Here is a 21,382-nt window from a genome sequence, read left to right as displayed (position 1 = left end):
GGATCGAATCCCACATTGGGCTCTCTGCTCAGCAGGGAGCCTGCTTCCTCCTCTCTCTCTCTGCCTGCCTCTCTGCCTACTTGTGATCTCTCTCTGTCAAATAAATAAATAAAATCTTTAAAAAAAAAAAAAAAAAAAAAAAAAAAAAGAAAGTATACGCTCCTGGGGAGACCTACTAAAGATCAGCAGAGGCAGGAGCAGAGCCCAGGCACCCATCTAAAATTTCTTGCTAGGTGATTGTTAGGGCTGGTCTACAACTGGCATTGTAACTGCTGGTCCAGGAGAAGGGGAGCGGTTAGTCCACTGACGGCCTCCTCCAGATGTCCCTCTAACAGCGCTCATGCTCCTGCCTCCTTTCTCCCCAGCCTGCCCACACTCACATTCAATCTTCCGAAAATAATGCTTTTGTGGTGAATGTAGAGGCTCTGCGCAAAGCCCTTAGTATTACGCTAAACATTATTCTATCTCCTAAATACTGGTAAATTCATCTTTCTATCTTAATTCCACCAGTACCACTCAGGTTCAGGCCGCCATTTCCTGGATGGATTCCCACAACAGCCTCCCTGGCCTCCTTGCCTCCCCTCTTGATCCTTACAATCTGTCTTCTACCCAGCCACCATAGTCAGCTTTCGTAAACACAGATGGGAACTCCCCACTGTCTGGGAAAAAAAAAATCTTTCCAGGGACTTACTGAATCAGGATCACCTGGGGAGCATTTAAAAATGCAGATCTGCAGGGCCCCAATCTGGGCGTGGGGTCCCAGAAACCTGTATTTTTATAAGCTCCTTAAGTTATCGTAATGCTGTGGTAGATTCGATCATTGTTCAACAAATCTTCATGCCCTCCCCTAGACCTCCACAAACTTAGATATTTTCTGTCCTGGTGCTACTGGGCTTAGCCCCTGTGATGTACCAAGAGGGGCTTCAAATGTACTTGAATGGTTGGGCTTATGTTCTTAGCATCTGCTGTTGAAAAGATGTCCTGCGGGGGATGCCTGGGTAGCTCAGTCAGTTAAGCCACCCAACTTCAGCTTGGGGCATTATCCTAGAGTCCTGGGATCGAGTCCCGCATTGGGCTCTTTGTTCAGCGGAGAGCCTGCTTCTCCCTCTGTTTGCTGCTACCCCTGCTTGTGCTCCCTCTCTCTCTCTGACAAATAAATAAAACCTAAAAAAAAAAAGAAGAAGAAGAAGAGAAAAAGAGAAAAGATAAAACAAGATATAATAAGATGTCCTGGGAAACTTACTGACTCCAGAAGATTGACTCCAGAAGATAAAGGAGACTTGAACCCAATCCAACATCTGAAGCCAGGAGCCAAGCTGGCTTGAGCCCAGCCTCTGAAGCAACTCCCCAGGTGACCCACAGAAAGGAGACCAAGAAATAAAGCCTGGTCCTGTTCATCACTGAGCTGTGAGATAGTCCATCATGCAACGCTGGCGTGCTCACAACTGGCAGAGCTGCACAGCCAATGTGGGAGAGTCTGGACAGGCTGGAGGTCCAGCTGCTCAGCCAGGTCTCCAAGTCCCGCTCTGATCAACCCAGCTGGCTGCTGTGTTGTCCACTCCCAAGCCTCAGCCATCCCATGCGGCAATCGCCCACTCGCAGGATGTTCTTTTACACAGCACACCTCTGCACGTGTTATTCAACCTGTCCCCAGGCTCTACTTCACTGCAATCTGTTCGAGTGCCACCTCTCAGCACAGTAAGAACACTGATAAGTCCTCACTTGCCAGCACCCAGACAAGCCACCACACATGCACACAAGAGCGTCAGCGTCCAGCTCTGAAGTTAGTCTGCCTGCTCTGGGATCCATTTCTAGCGGACCCTCCTGTGACCTGGAGCAAGTTATTTAGCTGTTCCGAACCTCAGTTTCCTCAGGACCTCTTTCACAACTGCGTATCAACAAGGATAAATGAAATGATAGAAAGCATTCAGCATGGAGCCTGGAACCCCGGGAAGAGCCAACAGCGTCTTCTCTTCCTCCACATTCCCAGGGCTAAGTCTAGAACACAGACTCAGCCAATCCTCATCATGTCAAGGAACGCATCAGGGGTATTCTATTTTAGTCTTCCTCTCTTCACACATGACCAGGTGGTTCCCTGGGTCAGACCCACAAGTACCACATCTGCTGGCAACAGTACCTGTTTCTCTATGAGCCTAATGGTGTCCTCTGAGACCTTGTCCTTGGATTTCTTCAGCTTGTTCATTGCATTGGTACGAACTTTCCGCAAGGAATCCTTGGCCTTGTTGGTGTTCTGCTTGGCCAGTTTCACCAGCATTTCCCTGTGCTCCCTGGTTACTCTGATTAAAAAAAACAAAACACAAAAACATTCAACAAAATCATCCCACACGTTAGCTGCTAGCTGAGAATTTAGTATCACTCTCTCTGCTAGCTCTGCTCTTCATCGTGATGATCTTTATGTTCCTGAAGCATGCCCGGGGTGTGCTTGGGGCCCAGTGAAGTTCCTGGAGAGTCAGGTGAGGACAGCCAGTAAGAGGACTGCTGAAAACTTGAGCCAGTGCACCCTGGCCACTTACCGCATGCGTGACTGACTTGTCTCTTCAGAGTCCCCATCTGTAAGATGGAGATGGTGTGAAGGTGTTAAGACAGGATGCACGTATAAACTGTTTAGGGCTGACCCTGGCCCATGTGAACGGCTCAACAAAAGGAAGCAATTCTAACCCCTTCTCTCCCACTAGAGATGCAACGCAAATGAGCGCCACAGAAGTTGCACCATACAATCTCTAAGTCACCTGAAACAAGTGAAGTTGCAATCTTCAGAATCTTACTAATGATTATAGCAAATTACTTATGAATCACTTGAAAACTGACCAAGACGCAACATGAGTCCCAACATGTGAGAACCGCCGCACCAGTTAACTTCCGCCAAGAAGCCATAAGAGGGTCTGGCACGTGTGAATGCTTCCTGGATGTCAACTCCTTCCACTGTTCCCTTCCTCTTCGTCTCACCACCACGAGCACGAGCACAAGGAGGGCCTCCTACAAGCCCCTGCCACAAGCACTTCCTAAGCTGGTCCTTATGACTACCAGACTACCAGGCACTTATAATTATTCTTATTTTACCTTCCCTCATCACAACAACCCAGCAAAGTGACCCCACGAGTTTGCTCAGTCTTTGTTTCTTCGTCCTCTGCACAGTGAGGACGACTCACTGACCATAGCTGGGGCGGGCACGAGGGTACTACGGTGAACACTGACCGAGGGAGCTCAGCCAGGGAAAGGGGCAAGCAAAGAGGCACTTACAATGGGCGCGCGGGATGTGGCGTGGGGAGGGAAGCCACAGGAACACTAAGGCAGCTCCACTGACTCACCAGCAACCGTCCGAGCTCAGGCAGGCAGCAAAGTGAGGGAAGAGGCTCCGGAAGAAATAATCCCAAAATGCGGGAGTCTTTGGGTCTGCTCACTAGTGTTCTGGTTCTTAGCTTCCCCAGTAGGAAGGCATTTTTCCCCTCCCCTCTCAAGTTTGATGTGGTGCCATGACTTGCATTGGTCAATGTGAGTAGAAATGAAGGGGATCAGCTCGGGGCAGGAGCGTTAGAAGCCAGTGTGGCCTCCAGCACACTTGTTCCTGTTCGCTGCAGTACAAGTGGGGATGGAGCTCCCATCAGCGTGGGTCCCAGAGTGACCACGATCAACAGTGTCCATCATGCGGCCGGGCCAGAAGCAGATGGCTGTGCCAAGCCACGGAGACTTGGGGGTTGCCTGTTACTGTAGCATAACCTATCCGGTCCTGACTAACACACACACTAGGATCTGAAGAATGAGGGCAGGCTGCCTGTGCTGGCATACCAAGGGGGGCTTCCAAGAGGAAGAAAGGGCATCTACAAGGGCTCGAAGCCGCAAAGAGACCATGCTTCACCCGAGGAATTATTAGGGCACAGATAATAAGAGTGACAGGAAAAGAGGCTAGAAAGCCATACCAAGGAGGGTCTTGCAAGGTCTTGAGCTGCATTTTACAGATAAAGAAAACAAAGCCCAAGAAGTTTGGGCCAAACCCAGGCTGACCTGTCTCAAGAACCAACAGTCTTAGAAAAACTCCTCTGTCCCCCGGGTCCTGAAATGGACCTCCCTGGCATATGGTTCCTGACCCTCAAATCAGCGTGGTTCTTGCTCGGTAAGGACGAACCCACATTCTGGGTATATGTTCCAAGTGAAGCAGTGATAAGCAGGTGTTAAAAGATTTAGTGGCATCTACCTGTTATTTTCCCCCTGACAGGATGAGGAAAAAAATTAAAGAATTTTGAGAAAAGATGAGCACTGAAGACAAAGCGGCCGCTGCATTATGAATCAATCCTTCTGGATTCAGCTATTTGAAGGTATTCTCGAAATAGAAATGATCCTGATTACTGCCATTATTAAGCCCGTCTCTGCCAGGTGAGTACTGTAAGTGCTGCACCTCACAGCCCCTCGCAACAACTCTTCCAGCTAGATCCCCATCCCCCCATCTGCCAACGCGGAAACCAAGGCGCACAGATGTTGAGCAACTTGTGTAAGGGCCTGAGTGACAGGACCGGGATTCAAATCCAGATCTCTGGCCTGTGTGCTTTCGCCTCCTCCATGCTTCCCACCCCTTGTAATCTATTTCAAATAAATTATGCACTGCTGCCATCACTTCTGCTTCCAGGCAGAAAGCTTTTCAAAGTCAGTAATATGAATCTTGGGACTGAAAAGGGCAAAACCACCATGTCAGGAGTTTAGGGATTTGGATCAGATCTTGTTACTTTTATGGTTTTTAATTCATTGAACAAAAATCATGCTGACATGTTTAGGTCTCTTTTTAGTTCTGCCAAAGCATATGTCAGTATAAGGAAGGAACAGGAAAATTAAAACTTGATCCACTGATTCAAAAAACTTAATCCCGCTGAAATACTAGGAGGAGCAGAAAATAAATGAATTTAAGTCAGTAAGAAACTTCTTAAACTTCTCTAAAGAGAGCTATTTCAATCTTATATTTCATATATAATTTGAAATAGGTATCCCACTGTTTGGACAACCTTTAATAAAATAAAAAATTTTATCTAAGGAACTTCCTTTTCACTATGTTGTTACATTTACATTTTACATGAAGAAAAAAACATATCTTTTAAAAAATATATACACTGGGACTCAAAGACATCTTAGGAGTAAAAGGCTATATAAAGAGAAAACAAAATCATGTAATGTAATTTGGCTTTAACACAACGTATTATTTTGTATTTATTAATATTAATGTGGCATTAGTATATTATTAACACCTGTTTCTACACATCACAGCACCCAATTATCACTGACAAAAGCATTTTGGCTTCAGGATGCAAGTACAGGGCGATAATCTTAAGGAAATGGAAAGCTGAAGGCAGGGGCGGGGGCGGGCACAGGGCGAGCTGAGGGGACAGGAATATGTGTGCTGGTGCGGGGTGTTGGCCTGAAAGGTATCTCAAAAACAAGTCCAAAAGCAGCTGGGCTGATGGGAAGGCACTGGTTTGAAGCCAGCCAGACCTGTTGCATTCCCATGTCTACCACCCAGAAGCTGAGTATCCTTGGGCAAGCTCCTTAATCTCTCTGAGCGTCAGATGCCTCATCTCTAAAACGAAGACAATAAAAACATCTCACAGGGTGATGGGGAGAAGCAGACACAACACATACATAAAGACAGCAGCACAGAGTAGCCCTGAATAAATGATAACGATTATGAATGTTTTAATCAAATACACCTAATTACTTCCTCATGAAACAATGAGGGCACATCTGTTTTAGAAAAGAAACATACTACATTATGGAAATATCTTAATTCCTTTCCCAACCCGTGATTAATACATCTGATCATCTCCATCTCGCATGCATGGGGTTCGCTGAGTACGCGCTAGTTTGTTCTCGGGCTTCTGCTCTCGGCCCGCTGGTTCTGAGCACCCGCTCTGCACTTGGCATGCATTCACTCATCAAGCACTGGCTGAGGCCCGAGGTGCATGCCAGATCCCGGGCCAGGCGGAGGAGCTCAGAGAGAAGGCGGGCCTGGTCCGACTTCCCCGGAGGCTCAGCCCAGTGGTGGAGACAAACCCGTCAGCCACTACTGAGAAAGAGCGTTGGTGCTGCTAGGGCAGAGGGCTGGGCCTTCTGCAGGAGGAGCAAGCAGAAAAGTACAACTCATTCTGCCTCTAGATTTGGAAAATGCCTTAGAAGCATTTTGGTCTGCTGCAGAAGAGAGGACAGGGCCTTCCAGGCAGAAGCACGGTGGGAGATCTAATGGCAGGAGGGCAGGAGGCTGCGAAGGTCAAATTTGTTCTGCAGGCCTGGAGTTTTCAAATTCTTCTTTCGCCACAAATCTCTGGCTTTAAAGAAAACCAAGGCAGAGGCTCCATTTATAAATGTATTAAAACAAACGGAAAGAGAGCTCTTCCAGTTAATGAGGGGAAGGGCCCTCGGGGAGGGGTGGTGCTCTATCCAAGGCTCACAAAGTTTAGCCCCCCGACTCCCCTCTACTGCTGGGCCTACCACTAGGGGCTGAGGGACCTCAAGCAAGTTATTTAAAGTCTCTGGACTTTGGTCTACTCATCTAGAAATAGAAATTAAAATAAAACATACACACATAAAAAAACCCTAGCATCTACCTTTCAGAGTTCTGGCGAGGATTCCGTGAGAGAACACATAGAACATCCACACTACAAAAGCCTGGTAGAGAACAGACACTCAGAGGACATCAGCTGCCTCTGCTGCTGCTGTTGACGTGTCGGCGCTCCCTGAGGCATCTTCAAATAACAAAAGGTTTATGCTTGGAAGGTTTTATCAATAGAGAAATGAGAGCGCAAGTAATCGATGCTTCAGCAAGATGACTTTTTGAGATCCTAATTTAACAACCTGTGTACATTTTATAATCCAAATGCTCCCAGCATGTTCCCCTGAAATTTTCTCTTTTCGGTACTAATTCATTCATTTAGTTTATAGTTTCAGTCAACAGCTGTTTACTGGGCACATACTGTGTGCCAGCCCCGATGCCAGACATGAGGGATGTAGCAGTGAACACATGAGTTTACTGTCTGGCAAGGAAAGCAGGCACTAAACAAACACATGCACAACTGATCAATAAGTTACGGTTCTAATAAACACAATAAATACATACAGAGTTCCATGAAAATAATTAGCAGGGGAGGGGAGTCTGATCGAGGTCCCCTGTGGGGCTCCAGGAACTAAATGGGGGACATTTAAACTAAGTGATATTTATTTATTTATTCATTTGTTTTAAAAGATTTCATTTATTTGACAGACCGAGATCACAAGTAGGCAGAGAGGTGGGCAGAGAGAGAGGAGGAGGCACGCTCCCTGCTGAGCAGAGAGCCCAACATAGGGCTCGATCCCAGGACCCTGGGATCATGACCTGAGCCAAAGGCAGAGGCCTTAACCCACTGAGCCACCCAGGCACCCCAAACTAAGTGATATTTAAATTAAGATGTGTAAGAGGGGCAGGGCTCCTGGGTGGCTCAACTGGCTAAGTGACTGCTTTTGGCTCAGGTCACAATCCCAGAGTCCTGGAATGGAGCCCTTCATTAGGCTCCCTGCTCAGTGATGAGCCTGCTTCTGCCTCTCCTTCTGCCGCTCCCTCTGCTTATGCTCTCTCGCTCTCTGTCTCTCTCTGTCAAATAAATAAATAAATAAATAGAGAGGTAAATCTTAAAAAAGAAGGAGGCATACATTAAAAAAAAAAAAAAAAAAAAACAGGCCGTGTAAGAGAGGAGGGGTTGGGGGATCTCATTTCCACCCGTGGGAATGGTCTGTATAAAGTAAAGGCATCCCGGGTGCCTGGGTGGCTCAGTGGGTTAAAGCCTCTGCCTTCGGCTCAGGTCATGATCCCAGGGTCTTGGGATAGAGCCCTGCATCGGGCACTCTGCTCAGCAGGGAGCCTGCTTCCTCCCTCTCTCTCTGTCTGCCTCTCCGCCTACTTGTGATCTCTGTCTGTCAAATGAATAAACAAAAATCTTAAAAAATAAAAATAAAAATAAAAATAAAGTAAAGGCATCCTTCCAGATCAGAAGATGGGTTCTGCTCTCTGAGGGACTGGAAAAGGCAGTGAGGATAAGGACAGAAAGAGGAGAAAGACTGTCCCAAACGAGGAGGCTGCTGAGCTGGCATGCACAAGAGTACGCACACAAGCCCTTGCATGACACATCGAGGCTTCGTCGGTCCACTGACGAGTGAAGAGACCCACGGGTGGTACACACACACACAGGGCAGCTGCATTCAGCCTGGAAAGGGAAGGAAATCTGACACATGCGATAGCGTCAATGAATCCTGAAAACATTATGCCAAGTGAGATAACCCACACTCAAAAGGACAAATACACACGATTCCACTTTCTGCGAGGCACCTACAATAGTCAAACTCACAGAGATGGAAAGTAGAATAGCAATTTCCAGGGGCTCACTGGGAGGTGAAGGGAATGGGGAGTTACTGTGCGATGGGTATAGACTTTTAGTTTTGCAAAATGTAAACGGGTACTGGAGATGGTTGTACAACAATGCAAATGTACTTAATACCACGAACTATACATTTTTAAATAATGGTAAATTTTTTATGTGTATCTTACCATGATAAAAAAGTTGAAGCCTAGCAGATTGTTCCTAAGAGTAATTCGTGGTCCCGTGAGTCTGGGGGAGGCCCAGGAAACACGACGAGATATGTATTTTGTGCAGATGGCAATGTACAAGCGAGATCTAAGCTCCTGGCAAAAGTCTACCCAAGGGCTCCTCAGCAGGCAGATGGGAAGCTGCGGAGCCGCCCTGTAACAGATTCTTGGCTGGATGATGAAGACAGCAGCCTTTTCCGCTAGGGTCAGAGAGCCTCCCAGCATAAGGCAGGGGTTGCGGCTGAGCGGGCAGGGTCACACTCTGTTTGTACATATCCAGCAGGCAGGTCTTCCAGTAACATCCTGGATGGGAGCCTTCCTGCAAAATTCCTTGAGCATGTTCTCGTGAACAATAAGCAGAGGACATGCCCTGATGGTAACTCACACAGCAGAGACTCCTCCGGACCGCACTGATACTTCCTATTGTTTCACTGAGAATGGGACACATGTACAAAGCTATTCACCAGGTGTATATCAGAGGAAGCCCTGCTCAGCGTGGGCAGTTACAGTAAAACCCAGTTACGATATGTCAGACACTCAACTTCAAAAGGATCACTGGTTACTTAGAGGGGACTTTAAAAGGTGGAAAAACCATGCTACAAAGTCCAGAAGACTTCAGTTGGAATTCCCCTCTGCTCCTTTCCAGCCTCAGAACCGGAGGCGTGCTGTTCAACTTCTCTAAACTGCTTCTTCATGTACAAAGTGGCAGGAAGAATGATCCTAAGAGGGCAGAAGCCACTATTAAGCAAAAGGGTGGTAGCAGGGCCTTGGCACACCGCCTCGTGTGCGCTATAGAAGCTCACGACTGGCAGCCTGCGTTCTTACTCTTACCACACTCTCTGGGGCTTGTGGATTCTAACAGGAAGTGAACGGCAAGGGAGAAAACCATCAAAAAGATTTAGTGTCTTGAGCTTGGGCTGCTGAGTGGATGGTGAGCAGAGAGGGAAAGAGTGGGAACAGAGGCGAGAGGGCACTGGGGGCAGCGGGAGGCACGCGTTCTCCTCCAGCAGCTGAAGGGGCACAGGCTGGAGGAGAAGAAAGCTGCACTTCCAGGGAATGTCCCATCAAAATACATCTCTGACAGTTCCACGAAGACAGACCTCACCACCTCCGCACCGGCTTCTGGGAGACCTCCCCCCAGCAGGAGCATCAGCCTGCAATCAGCAGCTGACACATGCCCGGCTTCATTGTTCGCTGGTGGGCGCTGCCCGCTGCCGGGGGGCCCCTGGCCCCGAAGGAAATGTTTTTGTTTGTGTAGCTCAGCCAGACTTCCTATGCTTCTAGGTATACGATTTCCCCCTCCCCTCTTTCCTCACCCCCACCCCCTAGCTCACCAGCCTGCTGTCCATACACTAATGTCTCATAAAGACCTCAGGTGTCCTTTTTGCCCGAAGGAAATCATATCTGCACTTTGGAGGGACATCTACCACCCGCAGTCACTTTAGTTCTCTCTGGGGACACAACCTGCCACCCGCTTGCAGATGATTGTTCTGTAAGCATAATCTTAAAGACTTGGCTAAGCCAGACAAATGGTCTGAACCACAGCCCAGCAGGATGCAGAGATAAGGAAGGCTGAGGTCAGGGCTCACATCTCCACATTCTTAGCCGAGTGACCTTGATTAACTCAGCTGATTTCTTCCCTGTCACTGGAGTGGGACAGAAACCCAAGTCCAAAGATGAGTGCAGGTAACTCTTCCTTCATACAGGAAAAAGAACATAGGTTTGGTGGTGAAGGCAGACTTGGTTTCCAATCCCGGCTCTGCCCCCTACCAGCTGGGTGATGGGCACAAGTAATCTGTCCTCTTTGAATTGAAAAGACATCTGGCGAAGCACTTAGGAGAACAGTCCCTGAAGCCAGTTCACTGGGATTTGAGGCTCCGATCTCTCATGTCTTAGCTGTGTGGCCCTGGACGGGTAATTTTACCTCTTTGCCTCAGTTTTTCCATCTGCCAAATGTGTATAATACCATTAACTTAATGGGACTGTTGTGAGGATTCAACATTAATACATATGTGGCACATAGTGATGCCCTCAATAAACATGATCTGTTGTTATCTCCTCAACTGTCAAATGGAGGGGGAGTAATAAAAATGTTCCATTTCTTCCACAGTGAGTGCTGCGAGCAAATGAGCAGACGGTTAAAAAAACTCGGCCTATGTACATATTAACTATGTAAAAGCTGTCAATGCTATCAGTAATAAAAACACTGACGATGTCTCCTACGGACGGAGAGCACAGCAGAGGGGGATCCAAGCCCTGGCTCTGAGAAAGACTGCCTGCTTTTCCACTTACTAACGTGTGACAGGGGACACAAAGAATCCCCTTCCCCTAGGACTCCTTTTCTTTAGCTGTAAAAGAGGGCTGTTAGGAATGCACGGAGAGCACCAACAGCTCGTGGAATAGCAGTGAGCACACAGGAAGTGCTCGTCTTCGTTCATTCCATAAACGCTGACGGCATTTTGGCATTCTCACTACCCACAAGGCCGTGTTCCAGGCCCGGGAACACAACCATGAATGAAACTGACGGAGCAACTCATATACATGTTCTACGGAGAGAGGGAAACGAGTAAATAAAACAAACTGCGAGTGACGTAAAGAAAATAAAACGCCACCGTGAGATACGGGAGAACCTTATTATTGTCGCTTAACTAAGGGCCCATTTGCGTTTGCCTGGACATCTGACTCGGATGGCAGGGGCTCCCCTTCAGTACTAATGATACCTAATTTTTGCAGAGCTCTTTCTCCGTGCCAGCCCTGAGCTGACACAGTCTCCGGGCATTAACTCCGTGAATCCTCACAACACTCCAGACATAGTGACACTATTACCTTGCTTTCACAGATAAGAAAAAGGAGGCTCAGACAGATCAAGTAATCTGCTCAAGGCCACAGGACAAGTTCCTCGGAGACCTAGATCCGAGCCCCGTGCAGCTGACTCCTGCATTCCAGACCTCCCTTGTTGGTGCTGACAAACGGAAGCAGCTTTTCTTACTAGTGGAGGTGATAAAAACAGCACCGCTCTTATTAAGGCCTGCCTAGATACCTAGTTCATTACTACTCCTCCAGCTCCCCTACAAGTTCAAGTGTAATGGGGAGAAAGGAGAAAGGGAATCTAGAGAGGACTGCCACGGAAAAGTGATCTGACCTGTTGCCATCAGCTGCCACATTCTGTAGAGAGGCGCAGGACACAAAGTGGAGAGGACAGCAGTGGGGCAGGGAGGACGGAGGAGGAGCGGGGCGGAGAGAAGCCTGTCCTCTGGGGTGCAGCTTTTGCACAGGTGTTGGTGGCACTTTGTCCTCTGTCCATTTTCCACTCTTGATTCCTGATCGCACTTCCTTACACGTTTCAACCAGAACCTATGTGCTGGGAGGAAGCCCCCGTTTCACACACATGGATCCTAAAGTAGTAGGAGGCATGCCTGAAAAGCTGCAGGCTGGGTGGGAAGCCACACGGTAGAGGAGGAGGCAGGCACCCTAACAGTGCACGGAGGCCCTCGAGGGCCTGGAAGGCAGGAAGAAACAAGGGACTGGAACCCAGCCAGCAGAATAAGCCGCCCCAAGCAAGCGGGTGGCAAGTAGGCGGTGAGAAGGAAAGGCCTGGAAAAGTAGCTGCAGTGGCTCAAATGCAGTACGCGGCTGCCCCAGCTCGAATGAGGTCCTTCGGCCTCTGACTTTTTCCCCCTTTCAGGTCTGCTGAGGGTCTGCTCATGTGTAGGCTGTGTTATAAAAGGGTGTTTCCTGAAATGCACACGTCAGACACACTACTCGGGTATAAGGTCCACAAGGCCCTACAGCAGCTAGTTGAGGAGGCCATAGAACTGGAAGACGGGCTCCAGGTGGGCAGCCCCATGAGCAATGGGAGAGTGTGACAAGAACCTGGGTTTTAGAAGCAGACAGATTTGATCTGAATAATGACTCCTCTGTTTACTAATCTGTGACCTTGAACAAATTAAACTTTCCGATGCCCCAATTTCCTTATCTGTATTACACCCATCTCAAAACGGTATTCTCTGCACTGGCAAAAACAATGAGATCACCATGAAGAGATGTACACAAGGCATGGAAAAAAAGAAAAAAGGCAGCTATTCAATCCTGTTTATGTAAACTTAAAAAATAAACTTACAGGTTTGTACACGTATCTTTTACAATTTGGAAGGATATACATCAAACTTATCAAATTACTTCATGGAAAATTATTTCGGAAACAGTAAAAACTTTCTATTTTTCTGTAGGATTTGAGTTTTTGCAATAAATGTGTACCATTTTTACAATTAAGAGGTGAAGAATTATGTATCTAGAAGTTTAGTTCCAGCATATATAAAGACCTCTTACAACTCAACAAAAGGACAAACAAACTCAATTAAAAAATGGGTAGGGGTGCCTGGGTGGCTCAGTGGGTTAATAAAGCCTCTGCCTTCAGCTCAGGTCATGATCTCAGGGTCCTGGGATCGAGCCCCAAGTTGGCCTCTCTGCTCAGCAGGGAGCTGCTTCCCTTCCTCTCTCTGCCTGCCTCTCTGCCTACTTGTGATCTCGGTCTGTCAAATGAATAAATAAAATCTTAAAAAAAAAATAGGTAAAGAACTTCAATAGCCATTGTTCTAAAGATATACAAATGCCAAACAAGCCCATGAAAAGAAGCTCAGGCTCAGCAGTCATGAGGGAAATACAAAGCAAAACCATGACGAGATACCACGTCACACTCACTGGGGTGAGGGCAGCAACAATGACCTAGAATGACAAGTGTCGGCAAGGGGAGGCAGAAATTAGAGCCCTCATACATTACTGGGGGGCACAAAAGATATGCAGCCTCCATGGAAAACCTTGGCAGATCCTCAAAAAGTTTAAAAAAAAAAAAAAAGAGCTGTCATATGACCCAGCAACTCCATTCTTATGGATATACCCAAGAGAATGGAAAGTATGTTCACACAAAAGTGTGTGCAATGACCTTCACATGGCAGCATGATTCCTAACAGCCAAAAAGCAGAAACAACTCAAATGTTCATCAACTTACGAATGGATAAATAAAATGTGGTCTATGCCCCTACAATGGAATATTAGTTGGCAATAAAAAGAACAAAGCGCTTACAGATGCTAGAACATGGATGAACGTGAAAGCATTATGCTAACGGAAAAAAGCCAATCACCAAAGACCGAGTAATGTGTGATTCCATCTCTATGAAATGCTCTGATCAGGGAAACCCACAGAGACAGAAAGCAGATTAGTGGTTGCCTGCCACAATCCCAAGTGGGGCGGGGTGTTTAGAGGATAAAGCTGTGAGCGACTGCTGGCGGGTGCAGAGTTTCTTTTTGGGGTGATGAAAAATGTCCTAAAATTGATTGTGGTGATGGTGGCACAACTCTGAATTTACCAAAAACCACTGAATTGGACAGTTGAAGTGGGTGAATTATATCTCAATAAAGCTGTTTAAGAAGGTCCTATGCCTCTCTGGTTCTTGTTATTTAACGGTGCTCATCTCCTGGACAGAGAGCGTTAAGGACAGGAGGCACCCCTGGTTCCCCACCTGGGGACCCACAGTGCTGATACTGCTCCCTGCAACAGTTCACCATCCCCACGCAGGGAAGGTCACAGGAATGCTCTGCGACAACAGCTACTTTGACAGCGACCACTTAAAACCTCCCATTCACTCTCATTGACTGACTTTCTTTCCTCTCCTCACGGGCGTCAGGCCTGTGTCACGGTCCAAAGGCTCTCCCTCCACTCCTGCTCCGCCTCCCCTTTATCCATCTCAGGAGTTTCTCCCAATTAATCTGCCCCAAAGTAAATGTGGTTATTATCCCATTCTACAGATGAGGACACTGAGACACAAAGAACTGAAATAACTAGTGTAAGGTCACATAACTCTATTGGTTTCCCCGTCCCGGTTTTTCTGATGGTAACCTTGGCGCCCCCCTACTTTCCGTGCTGCTTCTCCCTAGCTGCACTGTGGCTTCCTACCCCTGGTTAACTCAACCTGGGGACCATCCTTCTCGCCTTACCCAGCTTGCTCTCCCCTGGAAAAACCTGGTCATTATTCATGAGAAGCCATTTGTCAGGATATGGTAGGGCAAAAGCACTTGGGAAAGGGAATTCGGGCTAGGTGAACTGTAACACAGGCTTTTTACTGAAATCTGGTGAAACACCTGGTTCTGAGCCCAAGTAGAATTCTCCCCCACGCTGTCACCTTAGAACAAAGTCTGGGGGAAGGAGCCTTGCCTGGGGCACAAGGTCTATCATCCTGGACGATCCCTGGAGGAAAAGTGGGAGCTGATGAGGGCAACCATCTGACTACTGGGAGGCTTTGCCAAGCAGCTCAGTGGGCTGAGGGTGTTGAGAAGAGCTGAGGTCCCTCTGCTCACCAGAAACACAAAGCAAATCTCACACCACAGCCAGGGGTGGGCCTCAGATTTTCTTATTTGGGATATACCTTTTAGGAGGTCTTATTCGCCATAATTCATTCAAAGAAACTACTGAATCCTCATTAACAATCAAACTATAGTGCTCCTGAGCAACTGAAATTCCAAGATAATTACAACATCATGACTCAACTCCTCCCACCCCTAAAAATGGGGGAGAAGATAGACAAAACATGAACATGAGGTTGGGGAGGGAGTTAGGAAGAGAGAGAGAGCTAAGGACTAAAAGAGCAATCATGAAACAGAAGTTAACATATCATTGGTTTTACCTCCAAATAATCAGAAAAAGAATGTTTCCAAGAACTCTTTTAGCAGGAGAATTGGATAATGTCAAATAGTATCAGATAAAGGAATTAAAATCGATTAGGTACCTATGACATGCCAAGCCCCACACTAAGAGCACCATGTTATGATATCCCATTCTCCTCACAATCACAGAAATGATTCACATTTTATAGATAAGGAAGCTGAGGCTTCTAATAATTAAGCCATGGGCACATTCCCCAGACTGCGAGGCACTGGCCGTACATGACAGAGGGGCTCCTTTAATGGACAATCTGCTCAGGAGCGCCCCTTCAGCCAGGATGACCTTCCCAGGGGTGCACTGCAGGGGGTCTCCTCCCACCCAATCCCCCTCTTCCTTTCTTCACTGGTGGCAGACCTGCACTCTGTCCCTTTCATGGGCATTTCCTCCCATAAACCTCTTACACATCGGATTCTGTCCCGGCATCTGATTCTCATAGGACCCAAGCTGACATACCCAGAGTGACACAACAGGGATTTGAACCCCAAAGCCCCTGTGCTTTCCTTTATACCTAGAGATTAAGTGGTGGTTAAATCCAGTCACTAAAACCAGTGATCATTCTCAGACCTTCTCTCCCTGGACTCACGAGCCATGTTGAGCATAGCCAATGATTTTCTCCACTTTAAAATGCTTTGCTGGGTTTCCCAGACCCATGCCCTCCTAGTTCTCTGGCCACTTAGTCTCAGTCTCCTTTGCTGGCTCCTCCTCACTTCCCTGACCCAAAAACCTTGAAGTGGAGCATCAGGGCCACAGCCACCAAGCCCCCTCTCTTCGTGATCTGCATTACCCTATAAAATAATCTCACCTAATTTCACAGCCTCTCCTCTAGGTTCACCTCTCCCAGATTTCTCTGGCCCATGCCTGTCCTCTGAACTCTAAACTCATAGATCAAATAGCCCACTTGACCTTTCCACTTAGGTACATGTACAGGTACAGGTACAGGTACATGTACAAAACCTGTTCTTCGCTTACATCCAACTTGCCCTTCCACAGTCCGCCCTGTCAGTGAGGAGCACTTCCATCCTTCCAGGTGCTCAGACCAAACACCTTGGCGGCATCTTTGAGTCCTTTCTAAATTCACAACCTACCTGCCAGCAAACCCTGGCAGCTTTTTCTGTAAAACGCATCTGGAATTCAACAAGTTCTCACCATGGTCTCATCAGGAGACCAACGAGTTCCACCATGACTAAGCTATCCAGACCATCATCATGCCTGGGTGAAGCTCCTCACTGGACCCTGTTCACCCTTTCCGTCCTACAGGAGAATTCTCAAAATAGCAACCGGTATGAGCCTTTCAAAACCTAACTCACATCACGTCACTCCCTAGCTCAAAACCCTCCAGTAACTTCCCATTTCATTCCAAGCAAAAACTAAAATCCTTATAAGGGTCTATAAAACTATGGTGGTGGATTTTATGTGTCAATTTAATTAGGCCACAGGGTGCCCAGATATTTGGTCAAACATTATTCTAGAAGTTTCTATAAGGGTGTTTTGGGATGAATTTAACATTTAAATCAATAAACTGAGTAGAGCAGTTGGTATCTGAGCAGCCCGGAGGGGTCACTTGGGTGCACTGCCGATGGCTGTCTGACCCTGAAATGTCCACTTCGCTAAGAAACGCTAAGGCTCCCCTGTTCCCTTGTTTCCCAATTACAGTCCCCCTAGGCCTACCACTTTCTACTCCCAGCAGAACCAGAAGCAAACCTTGAAGAGCCTTACGACACTGTTAGTAAAAGAGAAAAACTGTCAACAACCAACACATTCAACTGTAAACTAGTTAATGCTGTGTGTAAAATGCAACCGCTATGCATCCTTTAAAAAGAGTGTGGAGGAATTCTCATCAGAGAGTAATGACACATTGTTAAGTTAAAAAACAAATGCAGAACAGTATATGTAATTTAATCCCTTATCATTACAAGAAAAATGGAGGAGACAGAGACACGTGTTTGAATCTGCATAGAAAAAAACCTAGAAAATCAAGGTGCTGAGAGTGGTTCCCCATGGAGAGCAGGATGGAGGTATTTTAATTTTTTCTTTAATTCTACTTAAAATAAAATCAGTGCGGACATTGATGAAAAATAACGACAGAGGGGGACAATCAAGGAGGAATGCAACCGCAGCAGGGAATGAGTCCATCACACGTACTTTTATTTCTTCAGTGAATTCATGATTCCTTACAGGTTTCTTGAAAGGCAGACATGAGGTCAGCGCTCTCCAGCAAGCAGCCTCATTCTACTCTGTGTGGTTTTCTCACTGAAAGTTGGTAAAACGATGAGCCATGGAGTGTGTGTGTGTGTGTGTGTGTGTGTGTGTGTATGTGTGTGTGTGTGCACACTTGTTTGGGGGCATAATAAAGATGTGAATGAGGCTGGGGAGGAAATATGGCCTGATGGAAAGGATCTCCTGCTCAAAATTTTTCAGGGTCCCCACTCACTTCACTCAGTGAGGGCAAAGAGGAATATTCCAGAGAGACCTGCCATCAGGAGACCAGAATGGGGAAAAGGGCAGTAAAAAAAGACCTGAGTTCTAAACCTACTTCTGCAACTTAGTAGCTTTATGAGAACAGGTATTTCACTTCTTTGAATGGGCACAAGTCAAACAGGCATAAGAACAGTCTCCTGACCTCATGGGAGTGTTGTGAGAATTCAGGGAGAAACTATAAGGTATTCAGCACAGCACCCTCATGCCCTACCCCTGCACAGCAGGTGGTCAATAAACAGTACCCCAAATGTGGTTACATAAATAGGAAAGAAAAAGTAGAAGGAACGATTTCACTGACTCTGAAACATTAACAGGAATGATCAGAGAATCCATCCAGTAGGCTGACTTCTCTAAATGAAAGAACACTGGCCAGAGGAGAAAACAAATCGGTACACACTGCCCGTGGATACAGACAGAAGCCTTGGCTCAGTGGTACTGTACCAAGGACAGCTGTGAAGAGAACCTACGCACAGCCAATGGGGCTGGATTCCCAGAGGCTGTGAAGGAGGCCTCCAAGTCTGACCTGTTGTCGATTTAGGATTTGTCTTCCCCCTATTTCCCAAAAGGATCAGAGGCAGATTCTAGTAAAAATCACATTCTCAGCAGATTCATTTAAATAAGAATGTAAGAATCAGAGGACTATAATGAGGACGAGGTCCTAGCCATCATCTGCTGCAACTGCAAATAAAACTTAGCTCTGGGCAGCCAGAGTGAAGCCAGAAAACTTGCAGACTGATCATTAGGCAAAGGAAGAATCAAGATCAATCAGGAAAGGCAAATTCTCCTAGAACAAAACTTGCAATTTTATAATCAGAATCCGATCCTAAGAACACATACTTCTGGTTCCCTCACACCTCCCAACCTCCTAACAGAAGCTTCAGCATATTATTTTCCTCCTCACTGCTTTGTCAATTACCAGCTCTCTGACCCGAAACCAATGCCCCATTTCTCTGGATCTCAGCTTCCTCATCCTTAAAATGAACAGTGCTCTTCCCTGTTTATGAAAGGGAATGGAGGAACCTTTGCTAGCACTCACTGGGTGCCGGCTAAGCATCAAAATCTTTGTGTACACTCTCAGTGAAATCTCCCAATAACCACAGAAGGCAAGTAAGTCCTGTGAATATTCTACCGATGACCTCCCTGAGACTCAGAGAGGTGGGGACAGCTGCCATTGGCATGCAACTAAAAAGTACGACAGGATGAACCCAACTGCAGGCTTCTGCGGTACCAAGGTAGAAATTTAGCCACGATACTTTCCCACTTTCCCCGTCTATGTCAAACACCCACCAGGTCCTGGGATGTAGTCGGTACTCAGCATATTAGTTCCCTTCCTCACATCCCCATCCTCCTTTGTCCTAAACTACCATGACATATATCTAGAAAATTAAGTTTACTAAATGATATCGGTATCTTATATTTACATAGTTTCTTTCCTCTAAAGAGATTATACGACTTAATCTATTTTCTCTACTAATCCCACCAAATCTCTACCTATCATTATGCATTATTTCACTTATTTTGTAAGTAAGGAACTAGAAGGCAACAGGCTGCTAGGGTGACGTGCCCACGGTCATGTGGAAGTCACTGCCAAAACCAAATAAAAACCTTGGTCCTCTTTATGTCTAAATCAACCTTTATCCTCTCATATGACACAGCCTCCGTAATGAAGAACAGATCATTCATTTTTTATCTGGAAAACGACCAAACGTATAATTCAGTAAGGGGCCTCATGACCTTACCACCTTGTCAAAGGGAAGTAAGTATATAAAAAATGAGGTTTGCGGGAGCAGACGGTTTCAGTCCGTCAACTTTCTCTTAGATTACTCCCATTAACCAACATAAAATAATGTAAAATACAATGTAACGGATCCCCAAGTCTTTGGAAATTTAAGTAAAACTCACTGATCTTTCAAACTTGCATACAATGCACAAAGGCAATCGTCAGGTCCTGCACGCTGCAGAGGGGCACTTTATGTCCACTGGATCCCCGAAGGGAGAATACGATACACAACTGGGCCACTCTCAGAAGAATCCAAGTCAGCAATGAGCATTTAGCAGCATAAATTCATAGCATCCACAGAATTTTAAAGTTCCAGAGGGACGTGGCAGGCCCCTGAGAGCAGTCTCTTCATCCTTATATATAAGGAAACTGAGGCTCAAGGAGGTTAAGTGGTTTTCCTGCAATTTCACAGGCAAAAGAACAAGAACTAAAAAAAAACAAATCTGCTCATTCCACTTGCAAGTCTTACATCTGATGTCCATGAACACACTTAGCGCTTTCCAGAATTACCCATCTAGAAAGACACCGCAAGATCAAGAGCATGTACTCGAGCAACAGAAAGACTAAGGATTCAAATCGTGACTGCCACTTAGAGGCCACGTGATCTCGGGCAGGTCCCTGAATTTCTTTGAATGTCAGTGTTTTCACCTGTAAACAGTGGGTAATAGTTAATGCCACAGACAAGCTGCAGGCGGCATAAAGAAGGCCACAGCCTGTGAGCTCCGTGAAGACAAACATCAGGTTCATACATCCCCAGCCCTTGGCACAGAGCCTGACACATGATGCATCTGTAAAACTTTACTGAGCAAATTAATGAACTAATCAAGCCAACAGGTACTGGACTTGAACCCAGGGTCTACTTGGCTCTTGAACACTAGGTTCCATTGACTGATTTCAAAGCAGAGTGTTAAATCTGACTTACAGAATACTCAAAACACAATGGAATAAGAGCCATTTTCTGGCCATATAGCAGGAAAAGCTCAGTGGATTTTCAGTGCTGGGACTGATTATTGTTGCAATCATGAGGCTTTAGAATCAACCAGACCTGGGCTGAGGTCTCAGCTTTAGTGTAAGCTGAGTGACTTCAGAGGATGCTACTTTACCTCTCTGAGGCTAAATTTCCATACCTGCAATAAATGGGGATTGTGTGAGAAGTAAGGTAACACATGTAAAGAAACACAGAATGATGTGCAGCATTAAAAACTCTTACTCTATTTCCCTTCTAGTTAGTTAGAGGCTTCATTCATTCATTTCACTTAGGTCTCAGCTCAAGTATCACTTCCTTTCAGGGCACCTGGGTGGCTCAGTCAGCTAAGCGTCCGACTCTTGATCTCAGCTCAGGTCAAGAGATCAAGCCCTATTTCAGGCTTCGGGCTCCACACTCAGCATGGAGCCTGCCTGAGATTCTGTCTGTCTCCTTCTCCCTTTCCCCCACGCCCCCTCTCCTCCACTCATGGAAGCTCTCTCTCTCTCACTCCCTAAAATAAATAAGTCTTTAAAAAAAAAAAACTCACTTCCTTTCTGAACTTTCCTATCTACAATAACCACCCCCCCCATTCCCTATCCCCCTACATCTCTTATTCTTTTTCATAGTCCTTATCATCACAGGACATTACATCATGTATTTATTTATCTTTCTGTTTACTGTGCCTATTCAACCAGAAGGTAAGCCCAGGAGGACAGCAGCTTTTTGTTTATTTTGTTTACTGCTATATCTCAGCCACCAGGGAAGTGCTGGCATTTAGATAGTGCTTAATAAATATGCGCTGAATGACTAAATGAATTAATTCAA

General features: G+C 46.4%; 1 protein-coding gene and 1 long non-coding RNA gene across 3 annotated transcripts in view; both read right to left on the bottom strand.

The window, feature by feature from the left end:
* The window catches only part of LOC309846545, a 762,900-nt gene that overhangs the window by 689,501 nt on the left and 52,017 nt on the right, over nt 1-21,382 (bottom strand). The gene's annotated exons all lie outside the window — the stretch shown is intronic.
* The window catches only part of MRRF (mitochondrial ribosome recycling factor), a gene marked incomplete at its 5' end in the record, with an annotated part of 52,994 nt that overhangs the window by 7,867 nt on the left and 23,745 nt on the right, over nt 1-21,382 (bottom strand). Inside the window, one exon of one of the 2 annotated variants that reach the window (XM_082695007.1) lies at nt 2,138-2,297. In XM_082695007.1, the coding sequence (XP_082551133.1) occupies nt 2,138-2,297 (160 nt within the window). The remainder of the gene's footprint in view (nt 1-2,137; nt 2,298-21,382) is intronic. The other variant, XM_082695008.1, reaches the window with a different exon arrangement.

The sequence above is a fragment of the Mustela nivalis genome, assembly GCF_964662115.1.
Source record: "Mustela nivalis genome assembly, chromosome: 13".
Taxonomy (NCBI): domain Eukaryota; kingdom Metazoa; phylum Chordata; class Mammalia; order Carnivora; family Mustelidae; genus Mustela; species Mustela nivalis.
The sequence above is the reverse complement of the archived record's forward strand: the minus strand, read 5'-3'. Positions and strand labels throughout refer to the sequence as shown.